This window comes from Phaethon aethereus (genome assembly GCF_964289735.1).
Source record: "Phaethon aethereus genome assembly, chromosome: 6".
Taxonomy (NCBI): domain Eukaryota; kingdom Metazoa; phylum Chordata; class Aves; order Phaethontiformes; family Phaethontidae; genus Phaethon; species Phaethon aethereus.
The window spans coordinates 14,584,735-14,608,804 of NC_138580.1; the positions used below are offsets into that span (position 1 = coordinate 14,584,735).

Here is a 24,070-nt window from a genome sequence, read left to right on the forward strand (position 1 = left end):
ACGCAGTCCTCGGCAACCTGCTGTAGTGGACCCTGTTTGAACAGGGCATCGGACTAGGCAAGTGTCCAGAGCTGCCATCCAACTTCTGCCACACTGCAATTCTAAGAAATCTCTTTTCAAACCTGCTGCATGCTAACTTCCTGGAGTTATATATTTTTAACTCTGACAAGCATTAAGCCGTCTATACTTTCCTCTATTCCTTTCCGATAACTCTAATATATTTGCCTTTCTCTAATTGCTACTAATAATTAATGTAACATTTTCAGAGAACTAACTACAAAGCTCTAAGACAGTAATAGCTTATTTATAATTGATGTTCCTCCTCTTTTCTCTCCCTGTGTATATTATTTCACGTTTTTTGGACACGGAACTTGATCCACCATTTTATTGCCTACTCACCCGTCATTGCAACATACCGCTGAAACTTTCTACAGTCAACTTCAGTTTTTACTACAAAAACCTGCATCATTTCAGTGGTAACTTCCCTTTGTTGCGAAGAAGGGACCTACTTGTTTCCCCTCTGGTTAAAACAGTTGCTAATATACAATAAAACTCTCCCTGTTTTGACAGTTTAACTTCTTTAATGTGTATTTGGTGATGAATATTATTAGAACCACTTTGAAAATCCAAGGACAGTGTACAGAAGTCAGATTTTCTCCTCAGTAGTCTTCTTGAACTCTCCTGGAAGCTTTTTTTTTTTTTTAAAATACCTTGCTTTCAAATTTCCTGCACTAGAACCTTTTAGTCCAACGGAAATAATAGATTACATAACACACTTAATAGTTCAACAATTTCATGTCTCTGATTTCTTTCAGAACTGGAGATAATTCTGTCTAGCCCTAGCAGTTTAGTATTTTATTCGTTCCTTTTAATCATAGAAATGTTGGAGAGAAGTCTGTAGTGCAATCTCCTGCTAACACTAGGTCATGGCTAGACAAAACCATGGACAGACAAGTTTTGAGAGCCTCCAAAAATAGGGATCCCACAACCTCTCTGGGTAACTTGTTCCAGTAATGCACTATCCTCCTAGAAAAAGAAAAAAACAAAATACTTTCCTAAAGTCCACCTAGAATCTTCAAGGAAAAATTTGTGGCTGTTGCCCTTTGTTCTGTCACCTGCCACTACCAGCACAAGGTTGACTCCATTTCTGAAACTGCCCTTGAAATAGCTTTAGGCTTGCTACTAAATTCCCCTTTAGCTTCCTCTTCACCAGATTAAACAAGCCCAGTGCCCTTAACCTCTCCTTGTGTGCCACTATTATGCTGCCTCTAAACAATCTCTCAAACTACTTGCAGAAATGCTAGCCTTTTGGCTGCCTCATTAACTTCAATGACCTTCTTCATTTTGATAAGAGTTTCCCTTTTCATCTCACATTAACGTAAGTTGAATGTCATCATCAAAGAGCTATTCTGTAATACTAACCACAATGATTTAAATTCAAAATCTTTACAGAAATGAAAAACCTCCCTCAAATTCACCACAATGACATTGAACCAAGTCTCAAACACTGTTCAGGATCAAAAAATGCTGTTCCTCAAATGGATGCTGTGAATGCTGGTCAAAAAAACAGATGGTATAAAAGTTTAGCCTCTGAATTACTTTCTTCTTTATACATTTATGCAATTCACAAGTGTAACAGAAAGAGTCTGTTAAAGTGTTTTCTAGCTTTTCATCATCTGCCTATGTCACAGACACTGTTGCCATTCTAGACAGATGATTAGTAGTAGCTCCATTATTCTCTACTTCATGCACGATTTAAACCACCAGCATTCTGCATTACTTGTAGAGACAGTTAACTCAGTTACTTAACTGAGATTTTTTTTTTTTTTTTTTTAAATAAAAAGCACAAAAGACTTTAAAAACCAACATCATGCACTGCATCATTAGAACAGAAGTTATACTTGGGAATTACAGTTTTTCCACAGTCATTCTTTGCACGTCCAAGCTTTCTGCTTATTATGTCAAGTTCATCCTCAAAAGTTATGGATGTAATTTCATCCTTATTTTCTAAACTTCTGGTTTTGGTGCAGAACATGTATGGTTTTTTTCATCACTTGCCTCTTTGTATGCATCTAGCTTAAGTGGGCTTTACTTGTACAAGCTTCTTTTTATTGATTTCTGTTTGATCTTTATTTAGGTCTGTTTTGTTGCTGTTGCTGCACACAAGATCTGAGATCCATCAGTTTTCAAAAACACCAGGCCAAAAACTTTGAAGTTCTGAGACAACATTTTTAAGATAAACATAACCCAGCAGGTAAGCAGGCGAACAAATGCAGCCTGTGAGGCAATCTCAGAGTACTAGCTCAATAACAACTGATATTAATGCAATAATTACAATTCTAAGATATCCTAGAAAAATACTGTCAACATTTGACACTTAGGTCAACAGGGGAGGGGAACAGTTGCAGGATTCAAACGCGACTTGAATTATGGCACCTTTTAATATAGATTCTAAATAATTTCCTACGTTTATTGATGAGTTGCCTGTTCTCTTACATTCTTTCCCATATATTTCAAATATACTTACCAGTACCGGAACTTGGAACCCAAAGTGAAATAATGTGCAAAAAAGTTCTTCTGAGGGGGGAGTGGTCTGTCCAAACGGAAGAATGTGTGGTGTTCAACACAAGCTTTCCACAAATTCTTACATGCTCGGTAATTCACCATATTGAATCCCAGTAACGTTTCTCTAGATTCATGCTAAAAATGAGAAAAATTTATTTCAGAAAAAAAATATTCCCAGTTACTTCTGAAATTAAGATAAATACTGTTAGCTTTGTGGGTTTTTTTTATTATGGTTTTTGAATCAGCTATCTATTTTTACGTTAACATTATATAGTATAAACTCTTTTAAAATACATCAAAGTTCTCTTTAAAGGATTTTTTTTTCTTTTTTTTAAATGAGCCTGCTCAAACTGGCTGTTTAGTGATACTGAAACAAGTATAGATGGGAAGAAACGGTCCCAAAAGTTAGGACCCAAACTACATTAAAAAATTTCTATGGTTCAAGAACTCAAAGGCAACATGCCTCTCTGTTTCAAGATTACTACAGTTAAGGTGAGGAACTGTCATAAACACGTGCCAATGTGAGACTGGGAACAGATCTTGATCTCAAGAGCAACTGATGTGCCTACTTCTAAATACTTAATTAGGTTCCTGGTAAAGGGAAGAAGCAAAATTGCAAAGCAAGCTAAACTATTCTGCCTGTTGAGGGAGCTTGATTACAACCTTTGTAGGTCAGAAAGCATCAGCATGCTGCTTTCTCCTCACAGCACTAAATCCTCCATAATATTTAGAACACCTTAACTGTTTTCACTTAGCATAATCTCCTTTCCAAGTTCAGCTTCTGCTGACCTGCTCATCTTTAGATCTGCTGAGACACCGGGACATAGACTGCAACTCTCTCCCAGTGTTGCATTTGGGAAGTTATTGTGACTAACGGCTAAGAACAACACTGTATTTTCAGCCACACGATAAATTTAGGGTAAAGAATAAAATGGATTTTAAAAACTGAACAGCAAATTCTGAGTATCTATTGAAGAAACTCAAGAAATTATATGCAAGAAACTAAACCCGTATATTTTACTTCAATTTACAAAAATTACTTATATTTCTTTCCTTAATTTCCAAGTATTGTGAACTGTTCCCTGTATTTTCCAGACATGTTAACAGAAGTACTTAAAAATTAAAAGTCAGAAACAAGGTAACAGAAATTAAGTCCATTACCTATTCAGTTAAAAAAAGCTTTATGAACAATGTAAATGTACAATAACATAAAGAAGATACATCACTGTTCTGCAAGACAGCAACTATGTAAAATTATGTACTGCCTCATCTGGATCCAGTAAAGGACAAACCAGCTAAGATTTTAGTTTCCAACAAAAAGTTCTCAGGGTGTAGCAAATTCTAATGCTCTGTCAGCCTTTTACACTGTTGTAAAAGAGAATTTGACAAGTTATATGAGCTGATGATCACGCATTTTCATGTCACTCAAAATATTAGAATTATGTGTTGGGGGAAAAAAAAAAAATCCTGCTGTTTCCCCTAGTTTGTATTCTGGAGAACAAGCTGATCTGATTCTCATGCCACCATCTGATCACTAGATCAGGCATGAAGCATGAAGGAGGAGCTGGTATCCCGTGAAGAGAAGGAGCTGCAGTTAGATCAGCTTAATTGCAATGCGAAACAGCACTTTCACAGGAACTTGGTGAGCTAGAGCTTTAAAGGTACCTTAACAATAGTTCTATTCATAGCTTTTAGGGCTTTTATTGCAGTGCAGAGAGAACCAATTCTCAAACCCTACCCTTCACCTCAATTACAGCTAGGAATCAATCTTTAAGGTAAGGAAGAGTACAAGATATTGGCTCCTAAGTGCACCCATCCTTTTCCTATCCATCCTTGCCGGTTCTGTAATATTCAAATGTAAATTGGGCACTTGAAATTCATCTTTGCTGATGATTCTGGGGTGCAAGCCCTGGTTCTACTGCTGTCTGGTAGCTGGATTTAGAATAAGATTGCCCCTGTTCTCCCTGAAAACAGGTTTGAATCAATGTGGGCTCAGTGTAAGACCCCAAGGCAACATTTATAATGTCCATGGTACCCTCAGCCAAAAGCGCATAAAATAACAGCAGCCTGTGAGAATGTTTTTATAGCACAAGGCTCCAGGAAGATGTTGAATGCTCTGTGGTATGACAGAGACATACAGGTATTTCAGGGTTTTAGGTCTGTTGAGGCAGTGTTAGAAGACTACCTCAGGGAGTCACAGTTGGATTCTGCTCTGAAATTACTATCTTTCTAATTGTGTCCAGGGTTCCTATTAAAGAGAAGAAAACAGTCTGCTTGTTACGGAGCGGGAGAAGAGTGAAGCAGCTGGAATGCAATACTAGTGATGAGACCCAGAGCCCAAGCATGAAACCACAGGTAAGTCAAACACCACCATCTAAGTTAATTTAAATCATAACCTTACAAAGGTACACCATGTGGCAGGCTACCTATAGAATCCAAGAAGAAACACCAGAGGAATAGGGCAAAGTAAAGTCTAAGTCATGTTTGCGGTTCTTTTTATTAAAAGGACAAAAACCAAAAAAGCAGAATGGATATTGGTGCCCCCTCACATACAACAGCTCAGCCCTTAAACATTCACCTTGGGTGGGGACATTCATTCAAACCCACCTTTGCCCAATTTAAAACAGGGACTTCTCTCACTGCTCAGGAGAGAAACAGGCTTGAAAAAACATATTCTCTAGTGGGTCTCTCACTTTGCCTAAACAAAGAAAAATCCCAGAACAAAGCAAAAATTCCCCACTTCCATCTCAGAGAGACAAAAAGATTTGCGCTTTGTAAGCGGCAGATGCTCCAGAGACTCAAGATATTCTACAAATAGTGGAGAAAAGTCCTGCGGAAACTTAAATGCAACACAGATTATGCCAACAGTATCTGCTCTTCATGCAAAAACCCAATGGCAGAAACTTGGATAGGATTAGGCAACAGTCAACTAGGCATCTAATGAATGCCAGTGTTACTTAAGATCAAGTATGTACTTGAGCAGATAAACTCATATATCACCTTGTGATTCTGGCCCACATTTTTTCTAAAACTCACTAATAAGAAAAAATTCAAACCACAAACTCCAGATATATAGTGTATAATTAAAAAAAAAAAAAGTTGGCCACTCACTGAAACCAAGTCTTGCTCATGGACAAAACCTATGATACTGTTTTGTTACAGACTCGAGTAATTTTTCAGTGGACATCTGGGTTCTAAAAGAGCAAAAGAATATGCCAAACAGCTTATTTGGCTGTCGAAGAATCAAGACGACTAAAGTATGCTGGACAGCATTAAGAGTTTGATGCTGACTACTGGCATTACCACAGACAAGGGTGCAACTAAGCAAAAACAGAGAAGCTTAGGGAAACATCTAGAAAAAATGAAACTACTGGATTATTCTCAAATAGCTTCAAAGCATGTAGGGGAAGCAGCATATGGAACAGGCAGAATAAACAAAAATATGGTGAAAAAACCTGCCATTGAAGTTATGGCTGAGAGGGCTTCTAATGTTGGATTAAGAAGTCATACATGTAACATGCTTTCCCCCCCACAAAATCATAAAGAAACAATGGAAAGAAAATCTACTCCAGTGGATGCATGTTCCAGCTATATAATTGTTAGAATACACAACCACTTTCCTTTCAGTATTATATTATGCTACCAGTGGAAAATGACTTTGACATTAAACTGTTTCATCTGATTTCCTTTAAGTGATTTATTTAAACACAGATATAATCTATTAAAAGTAGGCAAATAATTCTTTACTTCTGTTGATGCCTCTAAGCAATGCCAAGTCAGGGAATAAATTTAATAGGTGATTAAAAGATAAGGCACTTGCATTTTTGAGGACAGTTGCTCTCAACACTCATTAACAGTATTTGAAAAATATCTGTTTAGCACTACTTAAAAGCATATGTAGCCGAGTTTGGAAAAAATATGAACAGTGGAAAATTCCTCTCCAAAGTCCATTACTTTAATAGCCTAGAGCATCTCAGCTTTGCATCCAAACAAATATGGTTACTCAGCTGTACAATTTGTTATATATTTACACACAACTTTGAAACACATCACCAGAATACCATGAATGTATTTTCACTGCCATATCATAAATCAGTACTTTTAAATAGACACTCAAAGCCTGAGACCAGAGGTGTTTTACATACCAAATGTGCAATCACTGAGTCACTTCACCTAGTTTCTGCTGCCTGAAAAGAGCCATTTAGGCTCCCTTTATTGTTAATGGGAGTGAAAGCAAAAGTAAGCATATACCACCAGAGAGCAAGGTAGTCCATCCTAAAACATACTTCCAATTCATGCAAGATGTGTCACCCTTTGCATGTGTCTGGTTACTATAGAGGAAGTCTAATGATAAGCTTTGGTTAGCTAATTTCATGAAACAGAAAATATGTTCTTGTAACCTAACTGAAGCTGAATATAGGTGAGATGAATCTAATCCTACGAGTTTACTCAGGGAAAGTAACTCTGAAAATAACAATTTTAATATCAGGTTTGATTAAAAAATTAGTTTAACTATGCCTTCTTTGGAAGCCAAATTTGAGCTTTGATCTTAAGATATTCATGACTTGGAATGAATGAAAATTAAGTTCTTGCCATCAGTTTTCATCTGATAGGTAGAGTTTAAAGAAAAACAGTACGAGGCTTTTTAATTTGTTGTCTTGGCTAAGATGTCTCAGAAGAGAAATTACATTAGTTACACATACTACATTCTGGTGCAAGTAACAATATGCAGAGTATTAAAAAGCCATAGAAAACAAGATGAGAAAGCTATCTTTATGTTACATTCAATTATACGCAGAATTTTTTTTGTGCAGAAAATAGAGAAAGCACTCAAGTACAGTAGCCAATCCAGTTTTACATCTAGGTATCTCAGCCTTCAGGGTCCCGAGTTCTGCTACTACAACCTTTTCCTCAAGTTCTGATGTAGAAAAAACCTGCAGTTCTGAATTCCAGATGAAAACCCAAATTCTCATCTCAGATCTAAATACAACATTCCTGCAACTGTAATGAAAGTTACACACACTGGTATCAAGACAAAATTTGATCTCTGGGCTGTCAGAGATCAGTTTGCCTTTGAGAACTAGCCCATAGCTCCTGTAGGGTATTAAGAAATACCTGTGTCACCATGATGAAATATTCCCCACCCCTCACCCCTTTTTTGTATCACCACCATTTTTCTGCTCACGTTGCATGATATCTGCTCACATTGACAGATACTCCCATTTACTTTATGTAATAGCCAAAGTTCATTTATTTCCACGCATAATTACCCTCAAATCCTCTCACTCTTGTACTACTAATCCTATCCTCACTACTGTCCTACTCCTGAACTGATAGCTACTCATGCTGCTCCAAGTACACGGGTTAAACTTCTCCTGTCAACTAATATACAGTGAAGTGTCTGCATGTGGTCTGGTAGTTGTATTTATGAAAACTACAAACTCCTGGGACACATTTTAAAGGCTGTGCTTTTAAGATACACAGTTGGACTCCTGTTTTCAGTACCAGTACTAGTCACCAGCCACTGGCCTGATCTGACATAACAGGTGTTGTCTCCCTTTTCTTGTTGAACCCTATTGTCTCTAAATCTGGAATAGTCCTATAGCAGTCATGATGCATTTCTACCTAGAATCCATCTTCTTTATCTAGTAACTCTGCATTTCAGGTCTTCAGATCCTTTCAAGCTGTAAGAACTGTACAAAACCTTTTAACTAATCTGATGAGTTAATCACATAGTCATATTTTTAATTAATTCCTCCATCTTTCCCCAGTGATATGTCTGTGATGGGTTTAGACTAATCTCTTGGAGGCATGGAACAACCCATTTCTTGCTGAATCAAACATGCAGTGGTCCTGTGGTGCTTCACAGGGTAGCAAACACACACCACAAGCAGTGAAACACACACATTCTTTGCAGAAATTCAACTTTTTCCCCAACAAATTTGGAAGTAGGCATAAAAAATAACCATACGTAATTTAAAACTGCAAAGACATTCTTATCTCTTCTGTTTAAATATAAGTAATAAAGCCAACTTGTATTACTAAACCTGAATAATATAAATCAGCATGTTTTAATCAAACATTTACTTACAAACACATATACAACTGAAGCAGCATTAAGCATTACCTTTAATTTTAATTTGGTTTCTTCTGAAATTTAAATTTAATATTGATTTATTTTCAACCTTTTCAACATTCATTTGACATAAGCAAGTTACATTTCCTGCATACAAATGTAAAACTAAACCTATCTAAAATATAAGGCAAATCAAATGAAAAAAGTGTTATAAAGCATTGTAATGGCCCATTTGAGAACTGAAATAGCCAAAATGTTGGTGAAATTAGACTGTCAACTGCAGATAAAGGCAAGAATCCACATAATATCAGTCAATATAATGCAGATGTACCGTATGGAGAAACCTCATTGCTCTCATTTTTTGAAATGAAATTTAAGACAGTACTCACCAATTCTTTCCTAAGTTGAATAAAAAACTGTTTGCACTTAAAAGAAATTTTTACAATCTTCAACCTAAATGAAAAATGAAATCACAATATTTAAACACTTAGTATATTGAATCATGGTTAAAGGTTTAAATACAGCTGCTGAAAATATACTTTCTAGAGAGAACAGATTTCATTTCATTTCCATGGACAAAAAAGATATCAAATATTATATAAAATAGCTTGTATAATTTGAAATTTATGACACAGATTTAAGTTAACTATCAAATCTACTTGTTTCCATCCTAAACCCAAGACAGTTGCTAATTTAAGTATCTTTTCCCACTTCCAAAGTCCAAAGAGCTATTCTATCCCCAGGTCATTCCAACCAGATGTTTTCTTTTTGAGACTGCTTTCATTATCCCTTAGAATACGAAAAAAGAACTTCACCTGATTCCTGAAAGACATTTTTTCTCTATGTTCTTACATGTCTTTAAATATAGCCAGAAGTTGTTTTAGTTAAATAGCTAAGACAAGATATAAGCACAGAGATAAGGACCTGCAATCTTAGTATTCATAAAGTTAAAAAACAAAACAAACAAAAAAATCATCACACTATGAGAAGGGAAAAAACCCATTTAAAATGTTACATGACAGTGAAAAAACAGCCTACAAATCTTTTCGTCTTGCACATTATCTATAAACACACAAGACGCTGAGAGTAATTCCAGACAATGTTGGATGGTCACTGCAATGCTAGTTATGCTAAATGGGAAAAGAAAGGCCCTATTTCCATCACGATCTAATTACATACTTTTTCAAAGAAACGTAACACTAGGATAGTGCACATCCTTTATTAAATATACAGGAGTATTATTTCGGTCAAGAATAAAAGGTTACAACTGTTAACAAGAAGAAAACTATACTAACTTCTGTGACTTTGAAAAGGAACAACTGATATGATACTGCAAACTGTAGAACACTAAATTCAAATGCCATCTCAAAGGCAATTTCGCTGACAACTGTCATGAAACTCAAAGCAAAAGAAAATCTAGATCACACAGTTAATTGGCAGGAAATTACACAGCAAACTCTTCAGGGATTACAATCAACCTTTTACACAGCATGTTTATACAGAGCACCCTTGCTGATCTGAACTGTCATCTCTGATGGTCCCTGTACTTCAAGTTACTATATTGGCTTGGTAAAGCTACAAAAGAAAGAAAAAAGTCCAAACTAAACCCAGAGCAAAACAAAACAAACCCACAACCAAACCAAAGACATAAAAACCACATCAGTGAAGATAGCGCTACAGTTTTTGAGATAAACTTATTCATTAAGAGTATACAGGGACCTCAATAGTGACCGGAATTACATATCAAGCACCTTGTGGAATAAAAAACCCTCTAGACTAGTAAGGATGAGAAGCAAAATATTAACAGAAACCTAAGTTATATATCTATATATAGAAATCATCTTAACTAAATCAGATAGAGATATTCCTCTCCAGGGGATTTTTCAGAGCAGGAACCTAACTTGGATGTCTTATTTTGTTGAGAGAGTTTCTACCTCAAATAACATAAAGGGAGTCTGTGAATATTAGCCTTTAAATTATGCTTATTTAATTTTTTTCCCATTTCTTTTTCCTAGCTTTGCCATTAGATTAAAAAAAAGCAGCAGCTATAACTTTGTCCTGTTGTGGGTTTTTTTCCCCACAAGGCTTAACAAACTGTTGCTGTTGAAGGTAGTATCTCAAGTAGTATCTTTTAGAAAACTATAAAGGGGGCTACAGCTTATCTGTTGAAATCAAATTGCCAATGCAGCAATTTTCTTAGCACCTCCTGTGACAAACAACTGCTTAAGAATAAGCAGGGATGGGTTCTAAATTTGCTGGGTGGGATAGACACTAGTGATTATAGCAGTCTGACAACGGAAAAACAGAAAGAAGTTTTATTAGACTAATTAGGCTGCAGTAAACAAGAAGTATATCATGATTAATCTTCTAAAATTTTGGTGTACAAGGCAATGAAAAGAACATTTTAATATATACCTTTTCTAAAAACTGAACTGCACACAGTCTACAACATGGCAGATTTGACCTTTTACTCTTTCCTCCCCACTCCTGCTCAAGAAATTACTGCCTTTTGTGATTTACAGACTCAAGGAGAATGATAAGGATGAAAGCTATACACACTGGTTTTTAATTTTACCCCATAATTTCAGCAGAGTGAGGTCAGCTGCCTTTTAAGCCTGGAACCATTTGGAACAGACTCCAAACTATAACATTAGCCAATAAGGTCTAACTCAACCCATAAGAGTCACCATTCAAGCACAAAGAAGTGACTCGGCAAAGCTGACTCTCAGCTATTTTCAGAAAATACAACAGATAAGAGAGAGTTCATATACACTGCTCATACCCTGCTAGTCATTAAATAAGAATATCCATAATCAGCCAAAGCACAAGGCATGATTGCCCATTATATCCTTTCTCTGACTGTTGGCAATGGTGCATAACCAAGCAAAAGGGTAAGAACAAGCAGGCATCAACAATATTTTCCTGGTATGATTTTCCAGTCTTCAATCATCTCAGACATCCTAAATCATAAGATGTATCTTTTCATTTGAAAAGATATTTAAAAGTCCTAGTCTAAAGTGAGGACTGTACTCAAACATGTGGAAGGAATCACATGATATCAAGCCTTGGCTCTCATTAAAGACTTTATCACTCCAGTCCTTGCTTGGAGAGTGGTAAGGCAGGACACAAGTAATCCAGCAAATTTTGCAATCAAGACTTCTTTGACACAGGTTCTGGACCCGTCAGCTAGGGAAGATGCTCTTGCTAGCACAACTCACAAACAAGGAAGGATTGTCCACATTTAGTATGCAAAGGCAAACTTGGCTCCAGCAACTGTGAGATGGTGAAGCTAAAGACCCTGAGGGAAACAAGGAGGGATGCAGCAAACTAAACAACAATGGTGTTCAGGAGAAGAAACTCCAGCTTGCTCAGAGTCCTGGTAGGCAAAATCCCTTGGAAGCTGCCTTTTGAGGAACAGGAACTGAGGAGAGGTGTCCAATCTTAAAGGACAATCTTCTCACACAGAATCACTAAGGTTGGAAAGGACCTTCAAGATCATCAAGTCCAATCATTAATACAGCACCACCATGTCCCCTAAACCATGTCCTGAAGCGCCGTATCCACACGTTTTTTGAACACTTCCAGAGATGGCAACTCCACCACCTCCCTGGGCAGCCTGTTCCAATGCCTGACTACCCTCTCAGTGAAGAAATTTTTCCTAATATCCAATCTAAACCTCCCCTGGCGCAACTTGAGGACATCTCCTCTCATCCTATCACTAGTTACTTGGGAGAAGAGACCAACACCCTTGTTGCCACAACCCCCTTTCAGGTAGTGGTAGAGAGCGATAAGGTCTCCTCTCAGCCTCCTCTTCTCCAGACTAAACAACCCCAGTTCCCTCAGCCGCTCCTCATAAGACTTGTGCTCCAGCCCCCTCACCAGCTTTGTTGCCCTTCTCTGGACACGCTCCAGCACCTCAACATCCTTCTTGTAGTGAGGGGCCCAAAACTGAACGCAGGATTCGAGGTGCAGCCTCACCAGTGCCGAGTACAGGGGCACAATCACTTCCTTACTCCTGCTGGCCACACTATTTCTGATAGAGGCCAGGACGCTGTTGGCCGCCTTGGCCACCTGGGCACACTGCTGGCTCTTATTCAGCCGGCTGTCAACCAGCACCCCGAGGTCCCTTTCCACCGGACAGCTCTCCAGCCACTCCTCCCCAAGCCTGTAGCGTTGCATGGGGTTGTTGTGACCCAAGTGCAGGACCCTGCACTTGGCCTTATTAAACCTCATACAATTGACCTCGGCCCACCAATCCAGCCTGTCCAGATCCCTCTGCAGAGCCCTCCTATCCTCCACTCCCACCCAACTTGGTGTCATCTGCAAACTTACTGAGGGAGCACTCAATTCCCTCACCCAGATCGTCGATAAAGATATTGAACAAGACCGGCCCCAGAACCAAGCCCTGGGGAACACCGCTTGTGACCGGCTGCCAGCCGGATTTAACTCCATTCATCACAACTCTCTGGGCTCGGCCATCCAGCCAGTTCTTTACACAGCGAAGAGTAAACCTGTCCAAGCCACCAGTTTCTCCAGGAGAATGCAGTGGGAGACGCTGTCAAAGACTTTGCTACAGTCCAGGTAGACAATGCCCTTTCCTTCATCCACTAGGTGGGTCACCTGGTCATAGAAGGAGATCAGGTTGGTCAAGCAGGACCTGCCTTTCATGAACCCATGCTGGCTGGCCCCGATCCCTTGGTTGTCCTGCACATGCCCTGTGAGCACTCTCAATACGAACCACTCCATGATCTTCCCTGGTATGGAGGTCAGGCTGACAGGCCTGTAGTTCCCAGGATCCTCCTTCCGGCCTTTCTTGTAGATGGGTATCACATTGGCAAGCCTCCAGTCTTCTGGGACCTCCCCTGTTAACCAGGACTGCTGATAAATGGAGAGTGGCTTGGCAAGCTCCTCCACCAGCTCTCTCAGTACCCTTGGGTGGATTCCATTAGGCCCCATAGACTTGTGGGTGTCCAGGTGGCTTAACAGGTCCTTAACTGTTCTCAAATTGTTCTCAATCCAACCCTGATGTGCCAGAAAACATGCAAGCATGGGAGGAGGCCAACTTGGATGAACTTGGGACTGCTGACTGAGGTCAAACACAAAAGGAAGTGTACGTACATGATGTGGAAGCAGGATCAGATGATCAAGGAACACAAAAGTACTATCTAGGCATTCAGGAATAAAACTAGGAAATCCAAAGCACAACTGCAGTTGTAACTGGCAGTGGATGCAAAAGGCAACGAAGCTTTCCAGGGGTACATCAACTGCAAAAGAGAGGCAAAGGAAAGTGTCTCCACTGCTGAACAGGTGATCTAGTAACAAATGAAATGCTGAGGTACTTCATGCTATTCTCCTTTGGTCTTCAAGGGCAAGGTCTACTCCCTGGATTCCCAGGTCTCTGTGCCTGGTAGCGCAGTTTGGGGGAAAGGGGAATTACCCACAATACAGGAAGATCAAGTTAGGACACACTGGATAAAACGCAGTCTCCTTTGTTTTGCCTTACTTCTGTCTTGCTTCCCTCCTGTTTCATTGCTCCCCATGATCATAAGGTTCATAATATGCAATTTAGATATAATATTAAATGAAGAAGGAAAGGGCAAAGACATTTTACTTGATTCTTCTCTGAGCAATACAGCTAAACCTTTATTTCTTCCCACATACATGCATCTCTATCCTCTCACTTGTCTCAAAACTCAGCTCAGGAGTACTGAAAAAGGGATTATCTAAACATTCACTGCAGCCATAAAGCACTGGGAAGACATTACAGAGCTCCAGTTGCACAGGAGCAAGAATGAGTGGAAGCAAGAAGAAAAAGTATCAGTACTGGTGTCACCGGAGCAGCTGCATGACTACAGACAAAAAGGAAAGGTAATAGGTCTACTATTGAGCTATGTTTTGAGAACTGACAATTCGGATCCTTATAGCAAAAGAAAGCCTACAGTAGGACAAAATTGGGGGGGGAGGTGTCTATTTTTTCTTGTTTCTTTTTTTAAAGACCAATTATGTTGGTACTATAGTCTTCACAGGAAGAAATTAATATCCCTGATGTCAGCTGATACGGTTGAACACAAAGAAGAAGTGTTTAGGTAATTATACACATACAAAAACCACACTAAGAATTTAGATCAGCATCCCCGGCATACAATCAATATGAAGCAGAGCTCACAGAAACCTCTAGCTCCCAGCAGGGACATGTAAGTCAGAATTAAGCTACATTGTAAGCACTCAGTGTGTTTTATAGAATGAATTTCTACTATTACCGTTTTCCCAGAAATAAGAGCAGTAAAAGCAGCCTGAATTAAAACCTCCCTGATTATTACAACATTGCATTTATAAAGCAGCTTTAACCCAGAAACGGCTCTAACACTTCAAAAGTCTTACCACATGAAGGATATCTTTCTTAGAACATGCCACTATTATAAAGGCAGATCTGACTGGCTAGCACAGTTGTTACAGGCTTCTTCCATTGCAAGAGACTGTTTTAATTTACCCAACCATGGAGACCGAAGATGTACATGCTCTGTAATTGCTTAAGGCTGATTTTTCATTGAATGCTTACAGGCAAAACGTTGACGATGTTCAGTTGTATCTGGCAGTGGATAACACATATCATAGCTTTGTTTTTTATTTCTCTTTGAAAATCTACTAAAATTTGACTATTCACACTGTTTCTCAACATGGTAAACCACAGAATATGTAACAACCTACAACAAAACTTAAGACTAAACTTAGCACAGAAAACCAGAATGTCTCAGAAATTCATTGGGTTGCAGGAAAGATCAAGACTGTGATTAATATCCTAAAACTATGTGAAAACAGGTCACTGATTATAGGTAACGGATCTTACCTTGTGCTCACAAAAAACAGCAGAAAACCAAAGATTTCAGCTACCTGTATCAGTTTGAATTCACAGAAAAGTTTTTCCAGTTTCAACTGTAGCAATCAATTTAATCTGTTTATATGAAGATGACAGACCAGCCAAGAACTCTAGAAAAGTCCAGTGCTGCACTGCCCAAGCACACACATGAGTAGCAAATGAAAATGCAAAACTTTTCATTTTTCTAGAGCAAACAGCTTTTGTGCCTGGTAAACTAATGTCTATTATGATAATTTTATATGGCTGACTTCGCCCACTCAGAATACTGTCATAGAACACTCAATGACATATGCAGTAAGTAAGGCTGTCAAAGTGGATTCCAAGCAGGCAAAGGAAACCAAGGGCATGTTACTTCTGAAGGAACTAAAAAAAAAGAATGTAATTTCTGAAGAGCAGTACAGAAGTAATAGGGCACTTCTATAGAGCACTATAGAAATTATAGTGCAGATCAGGATTTTTCTTAATCTTTCCCCTTCTTATATGCATAAATAAGAACAGGATATCAGCTTAAGACTGATAACTAGAGTAACATATTTGATGAGGATAGCTCCATGTTTACGAACAGCTTTAGAAGCTATTTTAGTTAAAAGGAGAAATAAATGACAGCATTTTCTGCAATAAATACACTTTTTTGATCCTTATCATGAAAATGGTTATCTATGGATGAAGAGATGACAATATTCTGAATGCTCCACCCGCAGTTATCCTCAAGTGCCATACCTACCATTAAATTGAACATACATAGCGCAATTAAGTTTTATGTGACAAAACAGATCACAGCAATCACTCTCCAGGTTAACATTTTTAAGTTCAGTTGTCTCTTTAAAGACTGTGAGCTAGATCATAACACTGGCCCTGGTTATATAGTTAATTAAACATAAAGTATGCTTACAAACTCCTGAAGAAAAAAATGTATTAAAATTCATTATAGTTTGCACCACAATTATTTAACAGCACAGCATGCAGAACAGGACAAAACTCCATCATAAAATTACTGATAGCGCAGCATGAGGTAAATAATTTCAACTTGATACGCTACAACTAAGTTTCAGTCTTTTTTAAAGCGTGTGACACTGGCAGTCGTAAAAACATGTTTTGAAATACCGAAAACATTAGCTTAAACAGCTGTCCTTACCACTGAAAGGTGTTAATTCGTACTCTGTTCTTAAAAATTAGTATTCCACCTGACATCACTCCAATCATTATTTCATTGTTACTCTGATCCTTTAAAAGAAAAGAGAAGATTACTTGAAGAACAATACAAATATCTTTGAAACCTCATATATATTCCATCTCTCTCTCTCTAAATACACAAATACCATAGTAAAATAGATCTCCATTAACATGGAAGGAAATGTGTTTTAGTAAGCCAAGTAAGAATTGAATTATTCATTCCTATTTAGGACAAGCCCAAACGTTTGCTCCAAGTTCTTTGTAAACTACCACAGAATTTTGATTTCTTAAGTTACATCTTCTGTCTTCACCAACTTCCAAGAAATACACAATATAGAGTATTCTACCAGTTCATTATGAATAACAGTGCTAACAGACTGGCTTGATGTTTGCTACACTAAAAGCAACCAGCAACTTAAATTCCCACCTGAGAGGAAACTGCAAACTCAAAACACAGAGAGGAGAGATTCTGAAACAAACAGTATTGTAAGCATATTTAAATAGCACAGTTTTCCTCAAATATCTTTGCACTCTAATCAAACAACTGCTATAGATCTCTCAGTATGTGTGCAACGACAGCAGGCTACAGAGACCAGTGAAGTGTGGTACATTTCAAATTCCATGGCAAGTTTCTCCAACCTTAAGGAGTAGGTTAAGAATATTTAAAAACCAAAGGGGTCTTAGTTACTAAAAATAATTATATTCAGAGGCTTTGCAGAAATGAGAGCACTGTCCTGCAGGTTAAGTTCATTTGAGTCAAGACCTCGAGCTGTAACAGATAAAACTGACACTGTATCAAATTATAGTACACTCACCTAACATTAACAGTTAATATTATATAATGATAATGATTTGTAATTTGGTTCTAATCAGAACCAAATTAAGTATTTTTCAAAGCTGACAAATCCTTAAATATCAAAAGCACATTCAACAAGTACATTTTTCTTATTCACCAGTAGCCAGCTGAACTGGCGTTCAGGCCAACAAGGCTCAACCTGATTAACACATATAACTAAACCCAAATTTAAGCAAATACCCTCCCTAGAGTGAAATATTGGCTATTGAAATTGGTAAAGCACAGTTAGGCACCTAATAAGATAATAGTATCTTCTTTTTTTTCTCCTGTAAGCAGCAGCCAGGAAGGCTCACTAAAAATAAATACTTATTTTTCCATAAATCACAGAGGAATCCGTTTTTACATTACAACAGTAGTTCATCCAAACTTACCCTTGCATAGTGCAATTCAACTCCATAAAGTTCTAAGGTACGTGCTGTATTGAGATAATTAAACTCTGCTTCTGCAGGAGACAACCCTCTGAAAGAAAGAGGCTAAATCAGAAACATTCTAACATAACCCCCCACATCAGGCTCCCTAGTGAGCTCAAACAGAAAATCTGTATTCATTTTACTACTTCTACCCCCACCCTGAAATATCAATTTCCTTTCTCACCATAAACAGACTGTAACCCAAATATTTTAACAGAAAAAAAAAAAAACTTGTGCTTCTACACAGACAAAGTTTTGACAAGAGTCCACAACACAGCTTTGCAAACACACACATTTCTAATGCACTGTATCATTTAAACGTGGAGCTCTAGAATGTGGAAATTACTTTTGCAGTCCTGCATTTTGTATTAATTTTGTTAAATTTAATGGTAACAAAAAGCACTTAAGCTCTAAAATACCAAGGAACCATCACTGAAAAAGTACCACAATGTTACACAGAAAAAAAAAAAAAAATATTTTCCATTGCTTCATTGCCTTTTCCTCTTTAGTAAAAGGTCACAGACTTGCACACAGGAAAGACGAGATATTGAAGAAAACGACTTTGTTACTTCTGAAGTAACTCTTGTTTACGGGTGAAAGCACCATGAAAACAAAGCCTTTATGCACAGAGCATTGTCAAAGACTGCTGAAAAAAACCTTTTAAGAAGTTATATCCTTCTAAGTTAATATCCTGTGTATTGCACACAAATACTCTTTTCAGTTACCTTTAACATGTTCATTTTTTCACTTATTTTCCCTGTTATTCTGTCACAGATATCCTATCTGTGCAGAGTATCAATGGTACTTATTATACAGACAATCTACAAAAAAGCCACATTAAACATACTCTTAAAAAAAAAAAACAACAAAAAACCCAAAAAACCCAGAAACCTTTAAGACAAAATACTCATTTTTTTTATATAATAGCACAGCACCAGCAGTCAGGATTTGACAAAGTCAGTTAATATCTTCTGCTGTAAATCCTTACATGTGCTGCTGATGTAATTTTGCTATTTCTTTTTCAAAGTCTTGAGGCTGGCTAGGGATGAAAGAATAGTCTGAGAGGTAGCCTGGCAAGTTTTCTGAATGGTTGTAGTCTCCCAGCTCGGCTAAAATATTAAAAAGAGAGGTTATTGTTTATCACTGATGTACTTGGCATTGTGCAATGCCCCCAAATTCACAAGAGTCTGCTCCCACATACTTTATGATCTACAGCAAACAAAAAGAGAGAAGACATTTGAACTCCCTTTTTCCCTTTTGAATAAACAGTCAAAGTCTCAGTGAATACCATGGAGATCATTCAGAGAGAGCTTTGAGCAGGTACTTATGAAGGAAGTTTATAAAGTGTTTAATTTTTAATACACAAATTAATTCATAGGTGCTGTCATAATGGCTAGCACTAAATAATATACCTCAAGGTATTTGATCTTTTTTTTCATTATTTTACCTTTGCTTGCCTTCATGTTATTACACAATGCATATGTTTTTAACACTACAACTGCTATTTCTTCATTAAGATCTGCAAAAATCACCAACTCATTCTGTACCAAGATATATTCAGAAGCATTAGAAAAATATTTTTTTGCACATTCAATTGTATGTATGGAAAAAAGTACGCATACATACACCTACATTGAAACTACTTTACTTGAAACTACTAAAAAGTGCTTTTACATGATTTATAGCACTTTCTTAAAATCGAAAGAAATAAATTAAAATCACATTTATTGTCAGAATTAAAAAAAACACATACAAACAACATTAGCTAAAAATACAGTCTTTGAGGTTTTCTATAATCCCCAAATATTAAGCTTTAAATATCTGCAATCCATGTAACAGATCTGCAGTGACAGATAAGTAACATAACGTGAAAACTGGGAAGTTCACAGCAACACAGCATGACGCGGGGTGCTGGGCAGGCCTCCTGACACTTTCATGGGGCATGGAAGAACTGACAAGAGGGACAAAGGCACTTGTGGAGCGAGAGGGTAAGCAGTGAAGGGAAGAGAGGAAAGAAGTCTGGGGCACTTGCATCACCAGAAACAGATCCTATTTTAAATAATTTAAAAATTGGAAAATGGGAGCAGGTTTCATAAGACAGTGCATGCCTTGCTAAAATCTACTACAGAGAATACAGGACTGTCCGAGATCTCCGTCTGCTATTTACCTCCATTTATAAAGAATCCCAAGAGCTAAACCCAGAGAGTTTAGTAATGGGCATGCACAGAAAATCATTAGCCAGACGTCTGCACACGGAAGAGCTTACAGGCAGTGGGATCTCATATATAAATGTAATTACAACACACTGCGCATACCCACCACTTCTACGATGTTTGAAAAATAAACATACTGCATTCTTAAAAGCTTAAAGTGTTATAAACTTTTCATAGTGCCTGCTTCATTATCAAATACTTCATCTCTTCTAAGGCAAATCCCTATGGCATGACAGCACTTGCAGTACATATCTGTTTCCAAGTGGTTGGCATTTAGGAGTTTTAAGAGAAACTGCTCTACTGATTTATCTGAAAGAAGGTGACCACTTATAACAACTATGCATAAAACATTACATTAACATCAGTATACATGTTTTCCCTGAAAAGATTAACATGAACACTATTTCTCTGATATGTACAAAGTATGCATAGCACTAAATGTAGATATAAGTATCATTAGCAGAAGAACACATGAATATAGATGGATATATCAGGATTGCTTCTAAAACTGAATTTCTGACAATCACAGATTTCAACAACTAAGTGCTGAGCACTCTCTTGGTTGGTTGTTGTGTTGTTTTTTCTTCCACTGAACAATTTAAGTTTACGAAGAAAATGGGAAGAGAGGACAAGGACTAAATCTCAGCCTTCAAGACTTATCTACTCACTGGATGGCTTAAAATTGACAACACGGGTATTGAACTTTTCGCCAGATATGACCAGAATTCCCTTTTCCACACCATACAGAGGTTCACTCTATGGTATGTCAAAAAGGTTTAAGTGTCTAAAAAATGCTTTAGTATCATTCTCAAGGAAAAAACCCAACCCCACAATTCAGAATATGAAAAATATAAGAGGGTTGTTTGGGTTTTTTTTAAATCGCATGGGTTTAAAGAAGGAAAACAGAGCATGTTACCAGTATTTTTTCCATATCTAATTCAGCAAAACATGCTGGGGGAGAAAAAACAACCAACCATATTTCCTTAATCATAAGAAAAGTAGCATCATGTCCACAAACATCACAATATAATGCTACACAAACTATATTCTTTAGAAACTAATCAATACTGCTTTTTAAATGTATCAGTACTAACATGTACGTGAATACTAATTATACTTACATTGAACAGCATAGGAAGCCAGAAGAGCAGCAGTATTATAAGGACAGGGCAATCTGTTTTGTTTTGTTTTTAAAATGAGAAATAAATAAAATTACATATTTCATACGAAATTTGGTTATTTTGAAAAGCCTAATATTTCATAGTCTATGAACAAATTGGGAAGATTATTATTATAAATACTTCTACTTACATAAACAGTAGTTTATTTTTAACATTTTTTTTTTTCAGGTAAAATCCCTCACCATTAACTTATTCTCAACCAAAGTTGCCTTTAATGTTTAACACAACAAAAAAGTCTTACCTTCCAGTAAGAATGTCCTGTTTAATTTGCAAAAAATACTGGTACCTTATTTAAAGAAACAAACAAGAAACACTTTAATTAAAAATAAAATTATTTAATAAATTTTCATCAATTTAATGCATTTTGCTTTCAGTTAGTGCAAAAATAAAACTTTACATTTTGCATGCTATTTCTTAAATTCCTATGGGAAAGAAATTAAACTGTGATTAGTAAAATAATAATACCACTTTGTAAATTATACTACTTCCAGGCTATGAAGTTATACATTATATTTCACTAAAAGGCTGCAAATTTCACATCCTGCCTGCTTCATTTTCCATTATTTATGTTGAAATTAAAGTTTAAAAAACAGGAAAAAGAAGTGCCTCCATAATGAATGAGTCTGAAAAACAACACTATTCAATATAGCAACCAAAACTTGAAGTTTGCGTCTGTGCATGGAGGTAACTTAAGAATAATTTGTACTCCAGGTAGATAAAATTAATTTATTCTCATTGAGTATTTGATATTACTCTCTTTTCATTTAAATTAAAATGATTGCTGTTAGTATTTTGAAGTTACATTCTTAAATAAAAGTTGTGGATTCTATTATGTCAAACACCTCCCCCGACTTCACCTGAACTTCTGAAGTTTTCTTTAATTACAATGTGAGAAAAACTTGGTTTATAAATTCATCTAGTCTTCCCATGCCTACTCTTTCAAGTCAGGAAGAAGACGGCCACAGCAAAAGGAACAGATGAACACTTTAAACAAGAACTATTTCCCACCAAACAGTGGCAGAAGAAACACTATGACTTAAAAACCCCAACAAACCTGAAGCTGCAAACAGATTTCCCTCTAAATTACTTCCTTTGTTTCTCCAACAAAACCCAAATATTTTGTTAAGGTCTCAGAATGAATCTTTTGTTCATTCAATTTAGTTCTTTCCTATTTCATTCAAAGGTTTTAGACAGTTTCAAAGAAGTATAAATGTTTATACCAAGGCACAAATCACACCTGCTATAAGCCTCCACTGACTCAGAGACTGAAGTGGGCTAACCAACAAGACTTACTGAGATGGCAGGATGTTAGCACAAGCTTAAACTTTCAGCAAAACCCCCTTATAACAGAGCATAAAAGCAGCTGTAGAATTTAGCCTCTAATGCCTTTATAGGTAAAAAAAAAAAGTTTCACAGTGGAAAATTTAAACATCATTCCTGCTTTCTTATAAATTTATTCTGTTTTGGGACCTCCTACATTATTATAAAAATAGAATCATAGAATCTTTGGGTTGGAAGGGATCTTTAAAGGCCATCTAGCCCAATGCCCCTGCCATGAGCAGGGACATCTTCAACTAGATCAGGTTGCTCAGAGCCCCGTCCAACCTGACCTTGAATGTTTCCAGGGATGGGGCATCTACCACCTCGCTGGGCAACCCGTACCAGGGTTTCACCCACGCACATTTGTCAAAAATTTCTGCCTAATATCTAGTCAAAATCTCCCCTCTTTCAGTTTAGAACCATTATCCCTTGTCCTATTGCAACAGGCCCTGCTAAAAAGTCTGTCCCCATCTTTCTTATAAGCCCCCTTTTAAGCACTGGCAGGCTGCAATAAGATCTCCCTGGAGCATTCTCTTCTCCAGGCTGAATGACCCCAACTCATCCTCATAGGGAGCCTGTCCTCATAGGGAGAGGTGTTCCAACACTCTCAGCATTTTTTGGCCTCCTCTGGACCTGCTTCAACAGGTCCATGTCTTCCCTGTGCTGAGGGCTCCAGAGCTGGACGCAGCACTGCAGGTGGGGGCTCAGCAGAGCAGAGGGGCAGAATCCCCTCCCTCAACCTGTTGGCCACACTGCTTTTGATGCAGCCCAGGACACGGCTGGCCTTCTGGGCTACGGGCCTACATTGCCAGCTCATGTCCAGATTTTTGTCTACCAATACTTGCAAGTCCTTCTCAGCAGGGCTCCTCTTGATCCCTTCATCCCCCAGCCTGTGCTGATACCAGGGATTGCACCAATCCAGGTGCAGGACCCTGCGCTTGGCCTTGTTGAACCTCATGAGGTTCACATGAGCCCATTCCTTGAACTTGTCCAGGTCCCTCTGGATGGCATCCCGTCCCTCAGGTGTGTCAGCAGCATCACTCAGCTTGGTGTCATCTGCAAATGTGCTGAGGGTGCACTCGATCACTGCCTACGTCACTGATGAAGATACTAAAGAGTACTGGTCCCAATACAGACTAGTACCGGTTTCCTCCTTGTAGTTTTGATTCAAAAGTCAGCCATGCCCTTTCATTAGGCATGTGAGCCAAGCACTCAAAATTACTTATCAAAAACAGCTAGTTCAAGTTCAACTGAAACCAAACATTTAATACTTCCCAATATTAACTTGCACTAAGAAATTAAAAACAAACCATATCACTCATTACACAAAATATGACTTCTCATTATTGTGTAGTCTTCAGAAAATGGATTAATAACCTTTTTAAAGACTTCCACAAAC

The 24,070-nt window shown here is 37.6% G+C and overlaps 1 protein-coding gene across 1 annotated transcript in view; it reads right to left on the reverse strand.

The window, feature by feature from the left end:
- Positions 1–24,070, reverse strand: part of PTPN4 (protein tyrosine phosphatase non-receptor type 4) — a gene marked incomplete at its 3' end in the record, with an annotated part of 67,772 nt that overhangs the window by 29,524 nt on the left and 14,178 nt on the right. Inside the window, 8 exon segments of the mRNA XM_082001835.1 lie at positions 2,497–2,529; positions 2,532–2,700; positions 9,031–9,094; positions 16,654–16,742; positions 17,919–18,006; positions 18,946–19,066; positions 21,292–21,344; positions 21,593–21,637. Of these exon segments, the coding sequence (XP_081857961.1) occupies positions 2,497–2,529; positions 2,532–2,700; positions 9,031–9,094; positions 16,654–16,742; positions 17,919–18,006; positions 18,946–19,066; positions 21,292–21,344; positions 21,593–21,637 (662 nt within the window).